The sequence below is a fragment of the Mycothermus thermophilus genome (assembly GCF_041956435.1).
Source record: "Mycothermus thermophilus strain CBS 625.91 unplaced genomic scaffold VTJ04scaffold_1, whole genome shotgun sequence".
NCBI lineage: Eukaryota > Fungi > Ascomycota > Sordariomycetes > Sordariales > Chaetomiaceae > Mycothermus > Mycothermus thermophilus.
In genome coordinates this window covers 3,391,653-3,411,562 of record NW_027191427.1, presented here as the reverse complement: position 1 = coordinate 3,411,562, position 19,910 = coordinate 3,391,653, and the positions used below count along the sequence as shown (strand labels likewise).

At 54.7% G+C, this 19,910-nt stretch overlaps 9 protein-coding genes across 9 annotated transcripts; 5 read left to right on the top strand and 4 right to left on the bottom strand.

The window, feature by feature from the left end:
• Positions 1-876: 876 nt before the first annotated feature.
• Positions 877-2,207, top strand: VTJ04DRAFT_1262 (uncharacterized protein; the record flags this gene model as incomplete). The annotated part of the gene is made up of 3 exons (XM_069358931.1): positions 877-1,236; positions 1,316-2,060; positions 2,146-2,207. 3 exons carry the CDS (start codon positions 877-879, stop codon positions 2,205-2,207), a joined length of 1,167 nt encoding a protein of 388 aa, XP_069223871.1.
• Positions 2,208-4,186: 1,979 nt separating this feature from the next.
• VTJ04DRAFT_1261 (uncharacterized protein) lies at positions 4,187-6,159 on the top strand (the record flags this gene model as incomplete). Its single annotated transcript, XM_069358930.1, has 6 exons — positions 4,187-4,453; positions 4,521-4,557; positions 4,614-4,681; positions 4,741-5,046; positions 5,101-5,177; positions 5,232-6,159. 6 exons carry the CDS (start codon positions 4,187-4,189, stop codon positions 6,157-6,159), a joined length of 1,683 nt encoding a protein of 560 aa, XP_069223870.1.
• Positions 6,160-6,194: 35 nt separating this feature from the next.
• On the top strand, positions 6,195-6,416 carry VTJ04DRAFT_1260 (uncharacterized protein; the record flags this gene model as incomplete). Its single annotated transcript, XM_069358929.1, has 1 exon — positions 6,195-6,416. The coding sequence occupies one exon, from the start codon at positions 6,195-6,197 to the stop codon at positions 6,414-6,416; it is 222 nt and encodes a 73-aa protein (XP_069223869.1).
• A 3,669-nt stretch (positions 6,417-10,085) lies between these two features.
• Positions 10,086-10,737, top strand: VTJ04DRAFT_1259 (uncharacterized protein; the record flags this gene model as incomplete). Its single annotated transcript, XM_069358927.1, has 2 exons — positions 10,086-10,445; positions 10,513-10,737. 2 exons carry the CDS (start codon positions 10,086-10,088, stop codon positions 10,735-10,737), a joined length of 585 nt encoding a protein of 194 aa, XP_069223868.1.
• Positions 10,738-11,304: 567 nt separating this feature from the next.
• Positions 11,305-12,227, top strand: VTJ04DRAFT_1258 (uncharacterized protein; the record flags this gene model as incomplete). The annotated part of the gene is made up of 2 exons (XM_069358926.1): positions 11,305-11,309; positions 11,363-12,227. 2 exons carry the CDS (start codon positions 11,305-11,307, stop codon positions 12,225-12,227), a joined length of 870 nt encoding a protein of 289 aa, XP_069223867.1.
• A 343-nt stretch (positions 12,228-12,570) lies between these two features.
• VTJ04DRAFT_1257 (uncharacterized protein) lies at positions 12,571-13,575 on the bottom strand (the record flags this gene model as incomplete). The annotated part of the gene is made up of 1 exon (XM_069358925.1): positions 12,571-13,575. One exon carries the CDS (start codon positions 13,573-13,575, stop codon positions 12,571-12,573), a length of 1,005 nt encoding a protein of 334 aa, XP_069223866.1.
• A 672-nt stretch (positions 13,576-14,247) lies between these two features.
• Positions 14,248-14,618, bottom strand: VTJ04DRAFT_1256 (uncharacterized protein; the record flags this gene model as incomplete). Its single annotated transcript, XM_069358924.1, has 2 exons — positions 14,248-14,493; positions 14,595-14,618. 2 exons carry the CDS (start codon positions 14,616-14,618, stop codon positions 14,248-14,250), a joined length of 270 nt encoding a protein of 89 aa, XP_069223865.1.
• Positions 14,619-14,901: 283 nt separating this feature from the next.
• Positions 14,902-16,556, bottom strand: VTJ04DRAFT_1255 (uncharacterized protein; the record flags this gene model as incomplete). Its single annotated transcript, XM_069358923.1, has 2 exons — positions 14,902-16,226; positions 16,286-16,556. The coding sequence occupies 2 exons, from the start codon at positions 16,554-16,556 to the stop codon at positions 14,902-14,904; spliced, it is 1,596 nt and encodes a 531-aa protein (XP_069223864.1).
• A 1,877-nt stretch (positions 16,557-18,433) lies between these two features.
• VTJ04DRAFT_1254 (uncharacterized protein) lies at positions 18,434-19,096 on the bottom strand (the record flags this gene model as incomplete). Its single annotated transcript, XM_069358922.1, has 2 exons — positions 18,434-18,793; positions 18,866-19,096. The coding sequence occupies 2 exons, from the start codon at positions 19,094-19,096 to the stop codon at positions 18,434-18,436; spliced, it is 591 nt and encodes a 196-aa protein (XP_069223863.1).
• Positions 19,097-19,910: the final 814 nt, after the last annotated feature.

Here is a 19,910-nt window from a genome sequence, read left to right as displayed (position 1 = left end):
CTACTGATGATACGCCTTGAACGTAATCAGTTAATAATCCCAATTGCGTAGAAGTAGATAGCATCATATAGCGACCGCACGCTCTTACAAGGCCCGGCGATACCATGGCTCTCACGATGTCATCATTACTCCGACAACATATTATTCCATGATTGATTGGAAATTTGACTGTTAGTTTTCTTCAGGGTCAACAAACATCATGAAGCTTCTCAGTCTGGTGATGTTCGAAGGACGGGGCTTGGCACACGGAACCAGCTGCCCCAACTCGATGCCGGAGACGCTGCATCCGCCCCCAACTGTCACCCTCGCAGGACAGCGTCCCCGAAACGGCGGCACCGGCCGGTCCGTGCTACCCCCCGGGTCGGGTCCGAGAGCGTGATGACACGGGATTCAGATCAAACAGCGACCAAGAAACAAGTGTGTTTATGGCCGATCACTCCACAGAAACATGACATCGCGAAACGTTTTCAGGAACTCGGCATGGTCCGTCCCGCCCTCCTTGAGGGCAGATACGGCAACTCGGCGACACGTTCTTAGCTGTTCTCCTCACAACCTTGATCACGATCCCGAGGGAGCACGATTCCATGAACAAACAAGCCTTCGCATGTCACGGCGCCCCACAAACCTACCCGCCTCGGCGCGGCGAGAGCCGAGGGGTGGTGCAACGCTGCACGGCGAGGGAACCCATGATGGCAGGACCAAATATCTGGGAGTAGAACGCCGTCAAATTGATGGTGCATACTGCTCGAGGATATAAGCGTCAAGGAAGGCTCTTCGACTGAGATTTCTCATGCTAACCCTCGCCGTAGTCGAGTCCACTGCGGACAGGCTAATCCATCACGACTCTCCTGGTGATAGTTCCCCCTGATCACTACGATGAAGCACAGCGTTCTTGCCGGTCTCTTTGCGACAGGCGCGCTCGCCCAGGGCGGTGCATGGCAGCAATGTGGTGGCGTTGGCTTCTCGGGCTCTACATCCTGTGTATCTGGTTACACGTGCGTGTACCTGAATGAGTGGTACAGCCAATGCCAGCCGCAGTCGACCACGTTACGGACAACGACAACGCCAGGGGCAACATCGACAACAAGGTCGGCCCCGGCTGCTACCTCAACCACTCCGGCTAAGGGCAAGTTCAAGTGGTTTGGCATCAACCAATCCTGCGCCGAGTTCGGCAAGGGAGAGTATCCCGGGCTCTGGGGCAAGCACTTTACCTTCCCCTCGACGTCGTCAATTCAGGTATGTTGTGAAGAAACGGAAGGGAGAGAGGGGGGGTACACCATGAGGTACAAGAGCCAAGTGTTGACTGGTTATATAGACGCACATCAATGACGGCTTCAACATGTTCCGTGTGGCCTTCTCAATGGAGAGGTTGGCACCCAACCAGCTGAACGCCGCGTTCGATGCCAACTACCTCCGGAACCTGACAGAGACTGTGAATTTCATCACGAGCAAGGGCAAGTATGTGATGCTTGACCCTCACAACTTCGGGCGCTATTATGAGAGAATCATCACGGACAAGGCCGCCTTCGCCAGCTTCTTCACCAAGCTGGCCACGCACTTTGCGTCGAACCCTCTTGTCGTCTTTGACACCAACAACGAGTACCACGACATGGACCAGCAGCTCGTCTTCGACCTGAACCAGGTTGCCATCGACGCCATCCGCGCCGCGGGTGCTACCTCGCAGTACATCATGGTCGAGGGCAACTCGTGGACCGGCGCGTGGACGTGGAACGTGACCAACAACAACTTGGCGGCGCTACGCGACCCGGAGAACAAGCTGGTGTACCAGATGCATCAGTACCTCGACTCGGACGGGTCCGGCACGAGCACGGCCTGCGTCAGCACCCAGGTCGGCCTTCAGCGCGTCATTGGTGCGACCAACTGGCTCAGGCAGAACGGCAAGGTTGGACTGCTCGGCGAGTTCGCCGGCGGCGCCAACTCGGTTTGCCAGCAGGCCATTGAGGGCATGCTCAACCACCTCCAGGAGAATAGCGATGTCTGGACAGGTGCGCTTTGGTGGGCGGGCGGCCCGTGGTGGGGTGACTATATCTACTCGTTTGGTAAGTTGATGTTTGGCAGCTCGGCGGCGGGCGTAGCACACGGCAGAAAGATGATATTTCCAATGCTAACACATCTTCGCCGCAGAACCTCCTTCGGGTATTGGCTACACCTACTACAACTCCCTTCTCAAGAAATACGTGCCATAGGTGCTATAAGACCGTGGTCTCGACTCAAGAGGGTTTGACGGGACTCAGCCCCGAGGGCGAAGGAGAAAACAAGAGACCTGAGAGCATACCAGGAAAGATGTACCATGTGTATATGTTATTAACTCCGTAGCGAGGTTCTAATTGTATATCACACTCGTAAAAAAATGCTTCTGCAGGTTGTGTTATTGCCACGCGAGGCCTCGTGGTTGTCGTTCGATCATCGTTACCGTCATGGCGTGCTATCGCCGATTTGGAGTTAGATCATTGACGCCTGGACAGATTTTGCAGCCAAACCCAACAGCTCAGTTGTCGCGTTGCGATGGTCTCTGGCTGAGGCACAGGACATGAGCACACGAGATAGTGACGTTGCATTCCCAGACAAAGAGTTGAGGAGGATCAGGATGAAGATCCAGGCAGGACTTAGTGTATCTGGAATACGACGTATAACTGGTGTTGCTTAGTAATTGTACTAATATGTCCTCCGCACATACTAATACGTTTCCTAACCTGATTTCAGCAAGTTCCTCATCAATCCAGAATGAGTTGCAGCCAGGGTTGCCAAGTTGGCTTCCAACCCCTGAAGAAACTTTCGGAATGTTGGCCGAGTCTCGATCGTTCACCGGGCCTTGACCGTTCACCAGCCTCGCCTTCTGGGCAACGCTGGCTTGCCTGGTTTGCAGTCCAGGGCGAGGCGGATCGACATGATGGAGTTTTGTTCTGCGTCGAAGGTTCACCTCGTGGGAGCAGCGGTTCCCTGGTTTTGCATCAGGCCTTGCCCGATCGGGAGATGTTCGGGTCGACGTCCCGGTTGCGGTGGAGCCACATCGGGATGACCGGGGTCTGTGTTTGGCAGAGTTTGCGCGCTAGCCCCGGCAGAACATCGTCTCGGCGTTTCTTGGGAAGCGCAGAGCCCGGGGAAAAAAGCCCTAGCCAACAACGGTTGTGGTCATCAATCCTGAAATGGACTTTTCATTCAGGGGAATTGAGACAGTTCCTCGAGTGAAGTGTTCATGCACGCACCGACCTCACAGCCAAATCCAGGATTCACTCAATCCAATTGGCGCATGAAAGGCCCCATGCCCCCCTTCATTGCCCTCTCGAGGGAGGAATCCGTCAAGAGCAGCCTGAATGTCCAATACCACCGCTGTACCGTCCAACGAGGGCTGTGGGAACCCATTCGACCCAGGGGACGCCGGTCGCTTGAGCTCCGAAATGCAACTCCACGTTACATTTGAGCGCGGGACCCAGAGCATGTCGGTGGAGTTTCCCAGGTGCGACCGACTTGCGCGGCCGAAGAGGGCCAGTCCGCAACCCACCGCCGCCGGCTGCTTGACATCGTCGCAGTTTGTCACGATGCGAACGCTCTCCTTGTTCCCGTCTCCCCGCATCCCGTAGCCAGACACCCGCCGGCTCGGGATCCAACTTGTCCAGTCCCCCGGAGAGAAGCCTGAATACACATACAAACACACACGACAACGGTGCATCCACACTACCGACACGCGTGCCAAACGTGAGCTTTGACACCAGAAGGAGTTGATCGATACTGTTTACCCCGGACTCGCTGCGTTGCACCGCCGCAGGAAAGGTATCACTCAACACATATCAACCTTTATTAAACCCGTTGCCGGATCATACCCAGTCTCTTTCTCCGGAGAATTCGCGGGAGTAGCAGTTGTCAGTATATGTGTTGTCATCTACCGTCCAACGCGCAACAAAAACGATTCTCCGGATTTTGCGGCGCTGTCACCCACCTGGGCCCCGTCCCGAGCCGCTTCCGCCAACCCGACGCGGTCCAGCGCACGCCGACGACGACGTTCTCAGCCCATCGGCGTGGCCAGCCCCTCGTCATTGAGTCACCGCCATCCAGCCATCTTCGGTGTTGTTGTCCGTGATCAGGGAACTGCGAACACCGTGGGGGTCGCCGCCGCGTCCGCATCCGTCTCCGCCGCCGCCTTCGCCGTTGTGACGAGGTGGGCATGATGGATCCCGGTGCCGGGTTTGATTCATCTTCCACCGCCAACGGAACTTTCGGTCACAACCCATGGGTGGACGAGGACTTCGTCGGCGCGACGTTTTCTCCCGGACCAATACCAGACCAGGCATCGCGATCACTCCAAGTCGACATCGTTGTCTGTTCCATCCTCACCCTCCTGATCGCCATCACGTTCGTCGGTCTCCGATTCTATGTCCGCGGCTATGTCAGCAAAGTTCTCGGTTGGTCTGACTGGGTAATCTTGCCAGCATTAGTGAGTGGCCTTCATTGTCGCTGGATTTCGTCCACATCATCAATGCTGACGCTCATGATCCTTCTAGCTCTGTTCTGCTGGTGTCACAGCGAGCGCCCTGGAACGTACGTCATGTCAACGATTTCGCCCAGCTTCAGGATTGTACACTAACTTCATCCAGAGTTGGTCAATGGCGCTGGCAAACATTGGTGGGAGTTTGACATGTTAAAGTTCACCAACTTTCAACGAGTAAGCCGCCCACCGGTGCCACATCCTGTTCAACTCTCCCATATGTCTAACAATGTCAGGCCGCGTGGTATGGGATGCTGTTTTATAACCTCAGCCTTAGCTTCACTCGCATCTCGATTTTGTTGCTCTATAAGCGGATTTTCACTTGGGAATGGATTCAGCGCACGGTACAGCTTTTCCTGCTTTGCGTCATCGCATTGACCGTCTGGTTCGCCATCTCAGTCCTCACCGTTTGCATACCTCTTGTGGCTTTCTGGGACTGGTCACTCTTCTTGACCACCCATGTCTACTGCCAGCCCGCCAACGTGTGGTGGGCGAACGCCGGCCTCCACCTCGCCAGCGATCTTATCATCATGGCCTTGCCGGTACGCGTTTCACAACCATCAAACCTTCGCAAGTTGACCTGCTAACTATTTCAGATGCCCGTATTGTGTCGCTTAACACTCCCTCGTCGTCAGAAATATGCTATAGTTGGCGTTTTTGCTCTTGGCTTCTTGTATGTTTTTTCCCTTACGACCTCTTGTCTTCCACATCTAACTCGCGTCTGTAGCGTCTGCATCATCTCTGTCGTCCGCCTCGCATTCCTCGTCCTAGCTACACAGCACGACTGGCAAACTCATGACGGTTCATACACGAGCGCCCACATGATCTATTGGACGACGATCGAGGTCAACGCGGCCATCTCATGCGCTTGCATCATGACCCTGAAGCCGCTCATCGAACGCATATTTCCTCGTTTTTTCTCACCCAGTACTCATGATCAACCGGACCCAACCCTTCAATGGATCACACCTCTTGGCACCCACAGCGTTTATGAACTCGATCAAAGCAATGACAATCGTCTTAACCCCGGCAAGCGCATCTCTTCGTCCTCCCCGACTTCTGGGACCTTTCCCCTTACGTCGCCGACACAAACACACCAACAATCATCAGCCAACTACGCCCGACGCAGCAGCCCCCCTGCCCTCTACCCAGTTTGCAGTCGTGCTGGTAGTATAGGTGTCAGCGTGCTCCCGCACCTTTCTGAAAGCCGAGTCTCTGTGAATGGCGACACGTTGGAAAAGTCACGGTATTACCACGGCTTCACCGCATCCTCGACTGCTCCACTCCGGAAGCTGAGTGCGGGACGAGATATAGGGGGACAGTACGATCTGGATGCGGACTTGGATCTCGAGGCCCATCGCCTGTTTGGCGGGGACGATTACTTGGACGAGAAGCTCGGAGGGCCGTCGTTGTCCACCTCGTCAACTGCTGTGGCGGGGGACTTGAGCACTCCCAGCACCTTGGGCAGGAAAGGCGACGGGCTGAGGAGATCGAGCAGCCTCGGGAGCAGGAGTAGCAGTGAGCAAGGCCCTCATGAGGACAGCACACCAATGATGGGCCGCAGTGATGGAGAAAGGACGGTTTTGAGGGCACCGCCGAAGACGCATTTACGGCCGCACGCTGTCTCAGAACCGACGAATCTCACGATGGGGTGACGTTTTGGAGGCTCAGACCCCAATAATATGCGTTGATGGATGTCAACAAGTTGCAACCCGAAGCGGCACACATCGCACGCACAACGAGCGAGTCTACGTCAGGTCGATGGGAGACATATGAGCATGGGAAGGTTGGTTGCATGGATATTTTGGGGTCAAGATGCATATTGTCCCTGTCATTTTCCTTTTGTATTCTGGCGTTTGGGTGGCATTGGTGTTGGGTGGGTTGTTTGAACGGTAGCTGGGAGCATACATGATACCATTTTGTTCTGTTGTGCATGTTCCGGGTTTTGAGAACGATTCATGGTTAGTTGACGGTGATGGGGTCAAGATTATACAATGATGTTAAGAGATCAGGTGCTTGGTGTTGAGACTGCATAGCTCTATCACATTTAACTAATTTCCAGGGCTGTCTCAGGTACCTGGAGAATTACTTCTTACTACCGCTAATTAATAAGCGTCTCTACATCGTACTTAACGTTCCCCTTGATGGTTAACCTTTCGTTCAACCCCCTTGTGACTTGTCTCACCAGACCTCTCCTCAGCGGCCAGGAACCCGCTCCCTTCGATCTACAATGCTACCATCCAACCTTCCCGACATGTCGGTGCGGCACTTGTGTCCCGAGACCCCATGCGGAATAGCCCGTTGTCATAACCCTAATCTACCCGCCCCCCTTCGGGGGATCTGTGGGATAAAACACCAATCAACAGTTGGCAATGTCAGATATCTCTCTCTTGGACGCCTTGGTAGGCTCTGGATGTCCAAGCCAACCAACTGAAGGCCGTCGAGTTGAATTCATGTCAGATGAGAAGAAACCAAAGAGCTCCGCATGAGATCTTCACCTGACTCCTTCGGCTAGCTAAATTTCTCCTCATTCCCTTGCGAGATTTAACAGGGGAGGTTTCAGCTGATCTGCTGAGCCGGAGTTCGATCCTCCTTTGAGAGTGAGTCTACTACTCCGGACTACGCAGTCCTCCGTATTGCTACATTTCAGTCGTGGGCTTGACGGGGTCAAATTTGTCACTCATCCCAGGGTGACTGCTAGAGCCGGAGTAAAGTGACGATGATTGTGAGAGCCTTAGAGCCATGATCACAAGCCAAGTCGAGTTGGCACTAGATGATCTACTATGTAGCCGGTTCTCGGACGTTGAGCGATTGGAAGCCCAGAACAGCGTATTATGGCTTCGTTGAACGTTGCGAGCCCGTGAGAAAGTTCCCAATACTAAATGCTTTCCAGGGTCTTGAGACAAGGGGGCAATTGGTAAATATATTAATGTGTATCAGTCCATTACTACTCCGTACAGTAACTACTTACAGGACCGTAGCTCGCTGGGGTTCAAGTGCCAGGTTCCAGAACCTCGAAAGTCCCGGCGCTGCGGAAATGAATGTCAGTCGCAACGGTGTGTCTATTCTTGTGCGTCTCGCCTATTGTGAGATTTCCAGGAGCAAGAAGTGGACACGATCAAGGACTCTCCGGGATTTCCAGATTGCGGTACCGGAGAGGTCAGCCGAGCACTTATGGTATTAAAAACTTGACGGTCGTCTCCTCTGTAACCATGCGATTACCCGGTCCCTGACAGGAGTTGACAGGAGGCCGGTAGTAATCAGCTCATCCACACTTGGACTTTTGCCCTTCAATCGCCACCGAAGGTCCCGAACCTAGCAAGTAGAGCCGAGGGCAATGAGATGCTTGCGGCAGGTGAATGCAGCATGTGATACCTATTCTACTATCTGTTGATGATCCAGTGGCGCGATCTGAGGAGAGACTCTAGTGTGTCCTAATTACGTCCTCCGCCTGGTTGGTACCAAGAAATCACCTACGTATCTCATATAAACTGCCTCACTTACCTGTGGATCTCAGCGAGGTGAAGCCGAGCCCAAGTGTACAGCGACGAGCATGAATAAAGATATGGTCAGCAAACCAAGCGAGGTGATTGCTCCTCGGCTGCCCCTATCTCCAAGCGGACGTACGCGGCTGGGCAAGCATGACGCCATGTACAGTACCACTGCTTGACATTACACCTGCTATGTAAAGTAATGCCATAGTGGGACCGTTACTCGCTGTTCGGAGTGGAGGTGACAGTCAAGGTCTTGGATGCTTGCTGGGGTTGCTTCCGATCACGTTGCGATGGCTGGGGAACAGCACAACGCATGTAACAATACTGGCGAACCTACCAGTCGGGGAGTGCTGGAATGTCAGCGGAAGAGGCAGCTTCGACATTCGACTCGTTACTATCTCCCGTCAGGCAAAGACCGACTGGGCAATATCCACACGTACGTACGTACGTACGTACGTACGTAGTGCGCTTCCTGGTTACTGTGGGCTTGGAAGCTTTCTAGGCTAGAAGGGAGCCAGACTCGGCGACCGTTTGGCTCTCCATACCGGGGAGTGCCATCGGGATATTGAAAGCTGCCATAAATAGGATGCGATGGCATGGGCCAGTTTTGACTACGTCGCACTCTACCCGACGTTGGACCCGAGCAGACTGGGCATTCCGCCTATCTTGTCGGTATTAGACGACGAGCCTGAATGATCGAGAGCGACGTCCACGGAAGGAGAAAGTAGCGAGCGAGCCTCTGTCAATGCTTTGGTGGTAGCGGAGAGACCCATGCAACGCAAGACTGGGTTAGCCCGCAGAAGGAAGGCAAGTGTTTTTCTCTCTCTGGGGTATACACGTCGTATGTGAGAATGTATGGCTGGGCGTGGTGCATGACAGTTTAAGCTTACAGCGGGTGGCACGAATCGGCGACCTGAACCCCTGGCAGGCCAGAACTTCCGTTGGGAGGGTCGAAAGTTCTGTGGTCTGGGGAGGAGGAAACGTTAAGGTCGCATCGACACCAGAAACGGCGCGGAAATGAGCTCCGCAGCGATCGTTTCCGTACTGTGCCGCAACGTGGCGACGGCGGGCACCGCGGAGGAGACCGTTGACCCTGACATGTGGAATCGCATGTGCCGGAGAGAAAAGATCCTGATGGTGTGGAGGGCCGGACCTTTTCTGCAGGAGGTGGGCAACGTTTGTTTGGAGTACACGGGGCAGTTTAGCACTAGTATATGAGTAGGTTGGATGATAGGTAGGCAACCCAATGCGGCAGATAATAAAACGGCTGGGCTGCAGCAAAGCAGAGTGCCTGCAGCAGCTTCTCGTCAACGGTTGATGCCCCTTTCAAATGGGTGTTGATAGTTGGAGGGTTGCTGCCAAACTTTGGCATCGATGCATTGCGCTGCATCACTCCCAATTCATTCCTTCTCGGTAGTATCAACATCAAGACTGTTGATTCTGGTGATTCTGCGCTCTTGACGAGATGCGCCGAGAAGAGCATCCGAATCTCTCCGTGCAACGCTGTTCTGGGGATTCCGGGTTTGTGTCCTCCCTCTCCGGTCGATGCTCCGAGTTCTCGCCTCTTTCCGAGCCACTGGCGCAAGCTCAAGGCCATCTTGGCGGGGAAGCGAAGGCGAGCGAGACAGTAAATGTCTGGGACCTATTTTTGGATGTTAATTTAGAGTCTGCGTCTTGCCAATCCGGGCACCCGGATTCACGGCGACGCAATATGGATAAATTGCAAGCTCCGCATAGAGACACTTAGACGACCTGGTCGTGGCCCGAGAACCACGGTGGCGACACATCGGGAACCACTACAGTCCAAGAGGATCACGATGTCTTTGCCTCGCCTAGAAGGTCCATCTGGCGCCGACGCGCGTTGCACCACTAGCCACCTCCCGGATGGCCGCCCTTTGTATAAGAAAGGGGCCATCGGTCGTCCCTCGACCAACTCCTGCTTCGCATCCTATGTAAATCACCAGACTGCATCTTGACGAACTATATCTATCAACAAGAGGTTTCCTGAGCAGCCCAGTCCAACCGATCCTCTCCGCCTCAAGCAGACCTTAATAGCTACTTCCTCTCCACCAAACCTCCGAGACACAATGGGCCTCCTTGCGAACCTCACCCTCCTCCTGGCCGCTGCCTCGGCCGTTATCGCTGAGGACAAGGCCGCCGTGCCCAAGATCACCAGCATCAAGTTCTCGGGCAGCGGGTGCCAGAAGGACCCCGCCTTCTCTGGCACCTTTAACGACCCCAAGGTTACCTTCAGCGAGTTCGTCGCGAACCTCCCGGGCACGAGCCAGACTGTCAACTGCCAGGCCCACCTCCAGGCCGAGGGTGCCAGCCAGGGCTGGCAAGTCGCTGTCAAGAGCAACACCGTCCGCGGCCAGGCCGTGCTGCAGCCCGGCACCTCTCTCACCCACTTCACCAGCGTCTACTTCAGCCAGGATCCCGCCAAGACTGTGAGTATTTTCCCACATGGAATCATATCTTTTGGGAGATGACGCGGATGACTGACTCCCTGTCCAGGAGGTCTTCAAGGGCACCCTTGCGAACAACGGCAACAGGACCGTCACCCAGGCCGTCGTTCTGACCGGCAAGTCGGACAACAACAAGGTCTGGTCGCCATGCATCGGCAAGGACGGGTACACTGGTATCCTCAACATCAACTTCCGCGCTGTTCTCTCTGGTGAAGGCAGGGCCTACTTCAAGGCCAACACTGAGCAGTGGGACGTCGAGTGGAGGAAGTGCTAAAGGGAAGGACTTGTTGGAGACGACGGAGAAGCAGAGAAGATGCTAATGCTCTCTCATGGAAACGGAGAGCATCGCGGATACCCACGTATCATCACACCCCGACATATTACCGAACAATCACTTATCCTAGAGGGCTGGAAAAGGCTTGGTTGGTTGGCTTGTTTATGTTTATGATTATATTTATTTTGTTTGTTTATTGAAAGTGTTCGAAAACTTGCTGTTCCTGCGGTTCCGTTGGCCATCAGTGAATGTCTTGGGAGGGAAGGTATTTTGGATTCAACCCAAGGACCCCGAAGCCTTGGGACCTTAGCTGATCAGAATCTGCACAAACCCCTTGGAAATCTTTGACCTGCAGGCTACCTGTGTGTCTCCACTTTGACCAGCACAGAGACCATTCATGTTTCACCTCACCACCTGCTGCAGGTTCAATCTGCGAAACCTCGACACCAGTTCCTGTTGGGTTGCAATTGCTGGCCTACACCACTTCTGATCTTCTACTCAGTATCTTCTTATTTACTGACGACAACTAATAGCATTTAAGGCCCCTGAAAGAGATTTCCCACAACCATGGGGTATGTCTTCCGTGTCCCAGATTAAGAAATCAATCCTAACCACTCCAATTTAGCTCTAAACCTCACTCTGCCAACCTTCCCCCCATCCGGGCCTGCCTATTTGACATGGACGGCCTCCTCCTCAACACCGAGGATATCTATAGCCTCTGTGCCAACAAGGTCCTGGCCAAGTACGGCCGTCCGCCCATGCCGTGGTCCCTCAAGGCCAAGCTCATGGGCGTCCCAGGGAGCAGCAACGGCCCCGTCTTCCACGCTTGGGCCCAGCTCCCCATCTCGCACGAGCAGTACGCCAAAGAGCAGGCCGAGTTCCAGGCCATTCACTTTCCCGAATGCGAGCCGCTTCCCGGAGCCGCCGACCTGCTCTCGCACCTCACAGGCGGCGGCAAGGGAGTGGAGCATGCCGCGCGGAACGTCGAGGGGCGCCAAGTCCGCGTCGCTCTCGCCAGCAGCACGTCCACGGAGAACTTTGAGTTGAAGATGAAGAGACCGGAGACACGCGCGATGATGGACATGATCCCTCTCAAGTGCCGCGTGCTCGGCGACGATCCGCGGGTCAAGCCCGGACGGGGGAAGCCGGCGCCGGATATTTACTTGGTGGCGCTCGAGGCGATCAACGCCGTCCTGAAGGAAGAGAATACGGGGGAACCGCCGATTACGCCGGCCGAGTGCCTCGTGTTCGAGGACAGCGTGCCGGGTGTGGAGGCTGGGAGGCGAGCTGGCATGAGAGTTGTGTGGGTGCCGCATGAAGGACTTTGGGCGGAGTGGAAGGACAGGGTCAAGGAGGTTCTCGCGGGGCGGTCGGGGTTGGTGCAAATTGGGGATGAGCATCAGCTAGGCCAGCTGGATGACGGGTGGGCAGAGAAGCTGGATAGTCTGGTCAACTTTCCATATGAGCGGTTTGGAATTCAGGGGCCGTAATGATGTCTTTCGTCTAGGAGCGTCATAGAACATTGAGGCCGGTCCCAGACGCCCGAAAGGGTCCTCTGCTTACAGGCGATTGATTACCCACCTAGTTCCCGAGTGTCTACCTCGACCCAGACACATAAAAACCGTCATAGAAAACCGGTCCAGGCTATCAGCCATGGAACACTCCACAGCTGCAGTCACAAATTGGGTGTCATGGTGACACGACATTGGTGCAATAATGTCACAATTGGTTCATTCAGTCATCGTTATCGAAGATGTCATAAGCATGTACATCATCATCCAACCGCCCAACTCCGAATCCCCTCGAAAGCTTTGCAACCCTCCCAATGAAGTCTCAAGGCTCAATCTTCACAATCGCCGCATTACCTCCGCCTTGCCCAGCAGTCGCATACAACACATTCGAATCCGCCGATGTCCTCCCAAAAGCCACGACAGTGACCAGGCCGTACCCCGTGCCTGTCAAGTCGTTCGCCAACAAGCTGCTCGTCCCCAGCCCAGAAGATGGCGCAGCCGCCACGTCCACCTCTTGCACCAGGTTATCGTACATCGCGCCGATATATGCTTTGCCAGCTCCCGTGCTATCCACGTTGATAGCGAAATCATCAATCGAGGTCCCGTTCGACAGCAGCTCCGCCGAGCCGGTCGCCACGGCATTCGAATCCACCGGGATCCTGCTCAGCTGGGACAGCAAATGGTCCGCGCGATAAACGTACATGTGGCCCAGATGACCCGCCCCCGTCGCCGAGCCGCGTGTTTGGATTCCGTTAATTCCCGCCAGCCCGGTGAGCGGCGTCGTGTAGGACGCCGTGTCCACGTCCATGAGGTACACGCACTCGAGTTCCGTGTCGCTGATCAGCACCCGCCCCGTGTCCCACGACGCCACGCCGTTGAGGAAGCCCGCGCTGGGCATGGCCGCGAGAAGGGAGACGGTCGGCGTCCCCGAGTGTCCGAAGGTCAGCTTCCACACCTTAGCGCTCCCCGGCGCGACGGTGAACGGGGCCGGGATGTAAGAGCTCGCGAAGATGTAGGTCTCGTGCACGTGCCGCGTCTTGCCTTTGCCATGGTGGCGCGGGCGGACCTCGGCGATGCCTGTGAGGTTGTAGGCGCCGGTAACGCTCACCAACAGTGAGCCGGTGTTGGTGGCCGGATCGATTTGCCAGATTTCGGGCGCATCGCCGCGTGTGGCGAGGATTTTGCCGTTGGGCCTCACGGCGAGGTTCTCGAACCAGGAGCCGGGAAGGGTGGGCCCGGGAAGGGTGAAGATGGTGGTCAGAGTGACCGCGAGGGAAGGGAGCGGATTGGTCCCTAAAAGGAGGAGGAGGGATCTGCTGAACCGCATCTTGGTCGAGAGGATATCGATGAAGTTATGATTCCTCCCAATGATTTCGAGCTGGGTACCTCAGATTTGGACGAACCGGTCTATGTTGACCAAAGGAAGACCAGGCCTGGTTCCGGGGAGTTCCTGACGGAAGCTGACCACCATGGCGGCGGAGTTTGGCCTCTTTATGCCCATCGTCTTCCTCACCTCCGCTTCTTCCCTTGCCAATATGCACGTTCTATGTCTGCACATTGGCTGACAGGTGTTACCTCTTTCGGCCAGCGACGCCATAGTATCAGTTCTATTCCACGGTTGAACATCAGGCCATAGTCTCAAAACAGGGAAGCTTGGTCGTTAGCGTAGGCACCTAGCCGGGGTCTCTTCCGGGTCCCGAGGACGTGGATGCATGAGCTGGGCCAACTCAGTACTACTCCGTACCGAAGCCATTCTGTCAGCAGGGTGGGGGCCGTCAGCAGCCAGCGGGAGAGATGAACAGACTGGATGGAGTTTCAAGACCGCTGCTCGAGATCATGATCATTGGTACTACCAAGAACTCAAAGCGGGATGAACGATTCGGTAACCATAACTCTCCTGAAGTGTTGAAACCCTGACGATGAACCTCCACTTCACTCCATTGAAGAATTCTCCAAGACTCTGGTCAGCCCGCCTCGGCTCCGGTCCGGCACGGGTTCGTCAAGTGCCGGAGGCGGAGCAGATGCCGACCCCGCTCCTTGGCACCCACCACAGGAACCCTGCCGAATCGCTGGAGCAAACTCCGACAGGGCCGCCGAGCTGACCCTGGTGAACAGTTGGCCAGCCCCCGTCTCTTGGCCGGGGAGCGATGTGTTTTTGGCTCTGGAAGTCGGCCAGCAGGCCGACTGCTGGCCCCTTGGCATGGTTCGAGTCAAGGCCAAGGAAGCTTTCGCGTGGCCCCGCGGGCTGTTTGCCATGTTGGTGGATTGCTGTGGGTAGCCAAATTTCGGCTCCCCTGGCTTCCGTCAAGCTGAGATGTTGTGGACATATGCATAATTACTACGTACCACCCGTCGCTCGGGAAACAACATCTCACCTCACCGGGTATCAGGTTCAACAAAGTTTTGAGTGGGAAACATATGTTATACTATCAAGTAATTATTTCTCTATATGCTTTATGCCTTGGTATCACTTTTGTAACCGCCAATGCCGACTCCAAACCCCGTCCCGACTCCAAGATGATGAATGCAGCCCCTGAACCCCAAACCCCAAACCCAAACAATGACCGACTCCAACATGCCCGGGTTTTTCTTTTCCCTTTTTTTTTTCTTTCCCATTCCTTCCCCCACAAACATATCATCATCCAGCGCCACCTTAAGGGTTAGCCACGTAGCTGATGGCCCGTTCCAGATCCAGGGGATCCTCATGCATGGGCGCGTTCGGATCAACTGAGCCACGACGGTGAGGCTTCCGCACACCCCTCTCGAGATCCGACTCAGAGCCGGAGCTGGTCTCGGGCAGCTCCTCATCATCGCCGCCGTAGGCGTACTTGCTGCGCTTGCGGATGGTCGCGCCGTAGCGCCAGAAGAGGAAGGGAATGCCGCAACACAGCAGACCCAAGAACGCGAGGAAGGTGGACGCCCACTGATCGCCCATGCGGTCGTACATCTGCTCAGTGAAGAGCACGACGCCGGCGCCCCAGAAGGAGCGGATGAAAGTCTTGGCGGCGAGGGCGGACGCGGCCTGGTGCTGGTACGAGTCGACGAGGTAGTTGTTGGCCGCGTTGTACAGGAAGATAAAGCCGAAGCCGATGGGGAAACCGGCAAGGCAAGGGCCAACCCAGGTGAGCCAGGGGTAGGAGGACCAGGCAAAGATGAACAGGCCGATAGGGATGAACCAACAGCTGAGCATCATGGGGATCAGGCGGACCTCGGCAGGCGGGCGGCCGTTGTGGCGGGCGACCATACTGAGGTAGTGCTTGTTGACGAAGGGCGAGCACATGGCTGAGGTGACGACGCCGATGGCCAGCGGGATGAACATAAGACCGGTGATGCCGGCGCTGTAGCCCTTGCGAACCTGGAAGATGATGGGGTAGGCGACGAAGAACATGTACAGCAGGCCATACAGGACCGACATGTAAATGCTGATGAGCAGGACGATGAGCTCGCCGAAGAGGAGCTGGAATGGACGGATCAAGAAGACACCGATGCGCTCTGAGAAGGGCCGGGGGTCGAGCTCCTCGGCCGTGACGTAGTTGGCGTCGCCGGTCTGCTTGCGCATCTTCTTGGCGCGGGCAGCGAGAATAGTCGGCGCATACGTCTCGGGAACAGTGAAGGTAATGAGAACCCAGACGACGAAGGCGAAGATGAGCTGGATCCAGTACAGCCAGCGCCAGCCGGCGGCGTCGGAAAGGAAACCACCGATGAGAGGGCCAATGGCCGGGCCGATGAAGGGAGCTGCGGAGAAAGCAGCCATGGGAATACCACGCTCCTCGTTCCTCCAGAGATCAGCGAGAGTGCCGCCGACGAGTGTCATGGGGGCAGAGAAGGCAATGCCATCGATGGCACGGCAGACGATGAGCGTGCCGATATTCTTGGAAACGGCGCAGGGAATGATGAAGATGACAGCCAAAAAGAGGGTAGAACCATAGATGATGCGTCTGCCGTACACCTCAGACAAGGGAGCGAAGATCATAGGACCTTGGAAGGGTTAGTTGAGTCTCAGGAGCACGACTCTAGCCCGGAGAAATGACACTTACCAACGCCAAACCCAACGACGAAAACGGTGACAGGGACAAGAGCAGCCTCGTGGCTGACGTGGAATTCCTCCTCCACATCGATAATGTCGGCAGTAACGATACTGGAACACAAGGCGACGACGAAGCAGGTCGCAGCAACGACCATGGTGATGTACCACTTAAACCACTTGGACCAGTTCTTAGGGTTCTCTGGATCTCCTTCTGCGAACGACACCAGCTTGTAGTCTTGTGCTGTCTCCCCATTGGGGAGCTTGTTGGACTTTTCCTCCATTGTTGATGTGTGGACTCTCTCGAACGCGGACGTGTTTGTCTCGGTGATAGTGACTGGTACAAGCGTGTTTGCCGTTGGGTTGGGGGAGTGTATGTTTTACACCCCTGAAGGTGAATCCTCGAAAGAATGAAGTGTGTATTAAGATAAGGGAATGAACTACGACAAGTCGTAGTGAAGAAGGGAATGTTGACTGAAGTGCCACACAGGAACTTCTGATCTATGGTCTATCCAAATCACCACTCCGGATTTGAGACATCGGAACAACTTATATCTCCCTGGCCGCGTCCAATCTTGAATCGGGCTGGCTCGGTAATGAGTGTCGCGGCGATTCATATCCACTCTACCTCCGGGAGGCCGCTGCAAGCGATGAGCGTATCCGCGAAACGAGCGTATCAACAGGGAAGAGTTCTCCATGTGGGATACAAGCCCTTCGAGATCCAGGATTTTGCTAGTCCCAATCTGTCTTTCTCACCAATGACCGGCACTTTGCTCTCTCATGGAGGGCCATCTAGCACACCGATCCCGGGCGTGGCGATGGTGGAGCTGCGTCAACAAGCTTTTCGAGAAGGAGTCAAGCGCCTTCTAGCGGCTTTCTCCGTTCGCAGATCGGCGCCGTGGTTGGCTAGAGCGGCTCGGCATCTCGCCGTCCGTCAAAACGCGAGCACCATCCGCACTGTGACTCCGATCCCAAGCAAACCTGAATTCGCGCTTCCGAGCAGCAGAAATTTCTTGAGACGGCCGTCAATATGCAATTTTGCTTTTGTCCTGCGTCATTGTCTCGCGCCGAACTCTCAACTATGGGCACAGTGTGGTGCATGAAGCAAGCCTTATGATGGCCTAACCAGGGCTAACCCCTGAGGGTAAAGAATTACGGATAGCGATGAACACCGAGCAAGTACCTTGGAGTGATTGTTCAGACAATATGGTGTAATTGAGTTAGTTCCGTTCCAGAAGGAATTCGTCTCTTACTCGTGTTGACTCTGACTCAACAAACCTGCCGGCCAGTTGCAATGCTCTCACTCAAAGCTCTGATTCGAGCGAAACTCAACTCAATCTGGTCAGAAGAATTCAAACGGCGACCCAACAGGTATCCCGAGTACCCACCTATCTTCAAAACATCTGGATGACGACATCAGGGATTCGGGAGTCGGGCCTTTATCGCTTTATAGTATTCCAGGATGGGCCAGGCTAGTGACGTCGTCGGTTATCAGGCCGTCCCCACCTACCGTGCATAACATCGAGATAACATCCATTGCAAGCCCGGAAAAGAGTAGGACAGATGTGGGCCTTGAGATCCATCTACCCAGCCATTGGGCCTCTTCGATCCAGGACGACGAGTAGTCGCATCCGGAATGGACTGCCGAGAGGACAAGATGGGTGATAGATTCCAACTGTGGTGTATTAATACCCTCGGGTACGACAGCCGCCTTTGAACCCGTTCTTGACATCTCACAAGTTTATCAAGGGAAGTTGCATTGAATTATACTCGTGTTTTCATAAGTCCTTTATCTTTTGTTGGCTTACAATCGAGTGACCATAAGCTAGAGTGACACGATCAGGATGTCTGGGCCGCCATTCAGGCGCACCGGTGCAGAGTTGACAGGGGCTCCGAACCTCAGGTAGTCAACTCTCAGATATGTACTCGTACATTGAGCTCCAGGTATGACCGGGAATGGCCCCAAAACGAGCCAATTCCTTTTGATAACGCCTGATGTATATTCTGACACCTGTTATTTGCAAGGTTCAGCTAAAGGGGCGCCTTAGGCGTTGCTGGCGTGCTTGGTGCATCCCAAGACCTGTTCAAGAATCCGCTAGGCTCATCCCATTCATCTATTTATCCAACTCATCTTTCCACCTCCACGCCTCTCCCTAGCCAACTAAAACGGAGGCCAATCCCATTGGTCATACTCGTCCGACCCGTTGGAGCTCAGCAGGCCTGTTCCGATTCTCAGTGATGGCGGCGGGTGTGGGATCTCCTTGCACATAGGATTGTTTCGAAGCTCGTTCTCCAACTCGGGGTCAACAAGACAGATCCCAAAGTGGTCATTGGACAACACCCTATTGCTGGTGGTCCAGGATGACTTGAATTTGGCAGCAGGCTCCGACATGCTCGTCCACAGAATGTCCTTTTCGACTGGTGTTTTAGGATCATCACACGTTGGCGTAGCGATTCCCTTCGCACTTGGAGTCGTTGAGCTGAGGTGTTGAGCGTACTGAGCGGCTTTGGCAGCCGCGTTCTGTGAATAACACGTCGATATGACCAGAAGTGACCGAAAGTCCCATCCGGGATCGTGAACCTGGGGACTTACGTCCTTGATGGTCTCAGGGGAGGTAGCGGCCAGAGTCGTGGCAACGGCGGTGATCTTAGTGCCCTCATCTGGCTCGTCTGTGTCGTCATCGTCATCTGGGCCGATGATACAAACAGCTCGGCGTTTGCGGCGCACAATCGGCCTTTGGCGTTGGGAGACTTGAAGATAGTGGCGGCTCCCGTGGGATCTGGATAACCCAACGGCCTGAGACCTGTCTGTGGCAGGGCGCATCCTGAAGAGGCTGGATGCCTCTGCGATACAACGACCTCTAATCGACATGTCGATAACAGTGCTTGATTGGAAGACTGTTAAAGGATCTGTCAAAAGTTAGTCTATGGGTTTTCACTCTCGGGGGTTTGGATGCTGCGGTGACAACCCCTGGGAAAATACGTTATTAGGGGAAGGATGGAAATCGGGATTTCTACGAGTATGCCAAAAGGGTGGCGGGAGAGTGAAAGAAAAATGCCTGCACTCCAGGACAAACCTCTATTGGAGACATCATCCATTGTCGGGATGGAGAAATCCACAATCTTGACCTGCGCTGACGAGGTTTTGATGTTTGGTGTGTTATCATCGGGAGATTCAAGGCGAACAAGATATCGGACCAGATCAAAGAGTGCCCACGAGAATACTCGTATTGTCTTTCTCATTCGTCTTTGGACTCGTACCATACCACGGCTTTACTCATTGGGGTATGCCGATCCTCAGGTACAAAATAAATACCACCGCTTCCAGTTGGGCGCTGTCCCCAGTCTTACTTCCCGCATCCGTTTTGTTTCTTCTTTTACATCTCGTGCAGCACACATGAAACAACCGAAAGACGATTGTCCCTTTTACGTCCACCAACTTGCCGTGTCGTCACCATCGACTTTGCATGATTGATATGGACCGGAACAGACGTCGACTCGCCCGAGACAACCAGATCGGTAATCCATAACATTTTGAGAACTACGAGGTACCTACGAGACGCATCGTGCTCAATCCAGCAAGATACTTGTTGGTTGTTCCATTTACTAAGTAAAGATTCGGGCAAAAGGCATGACGG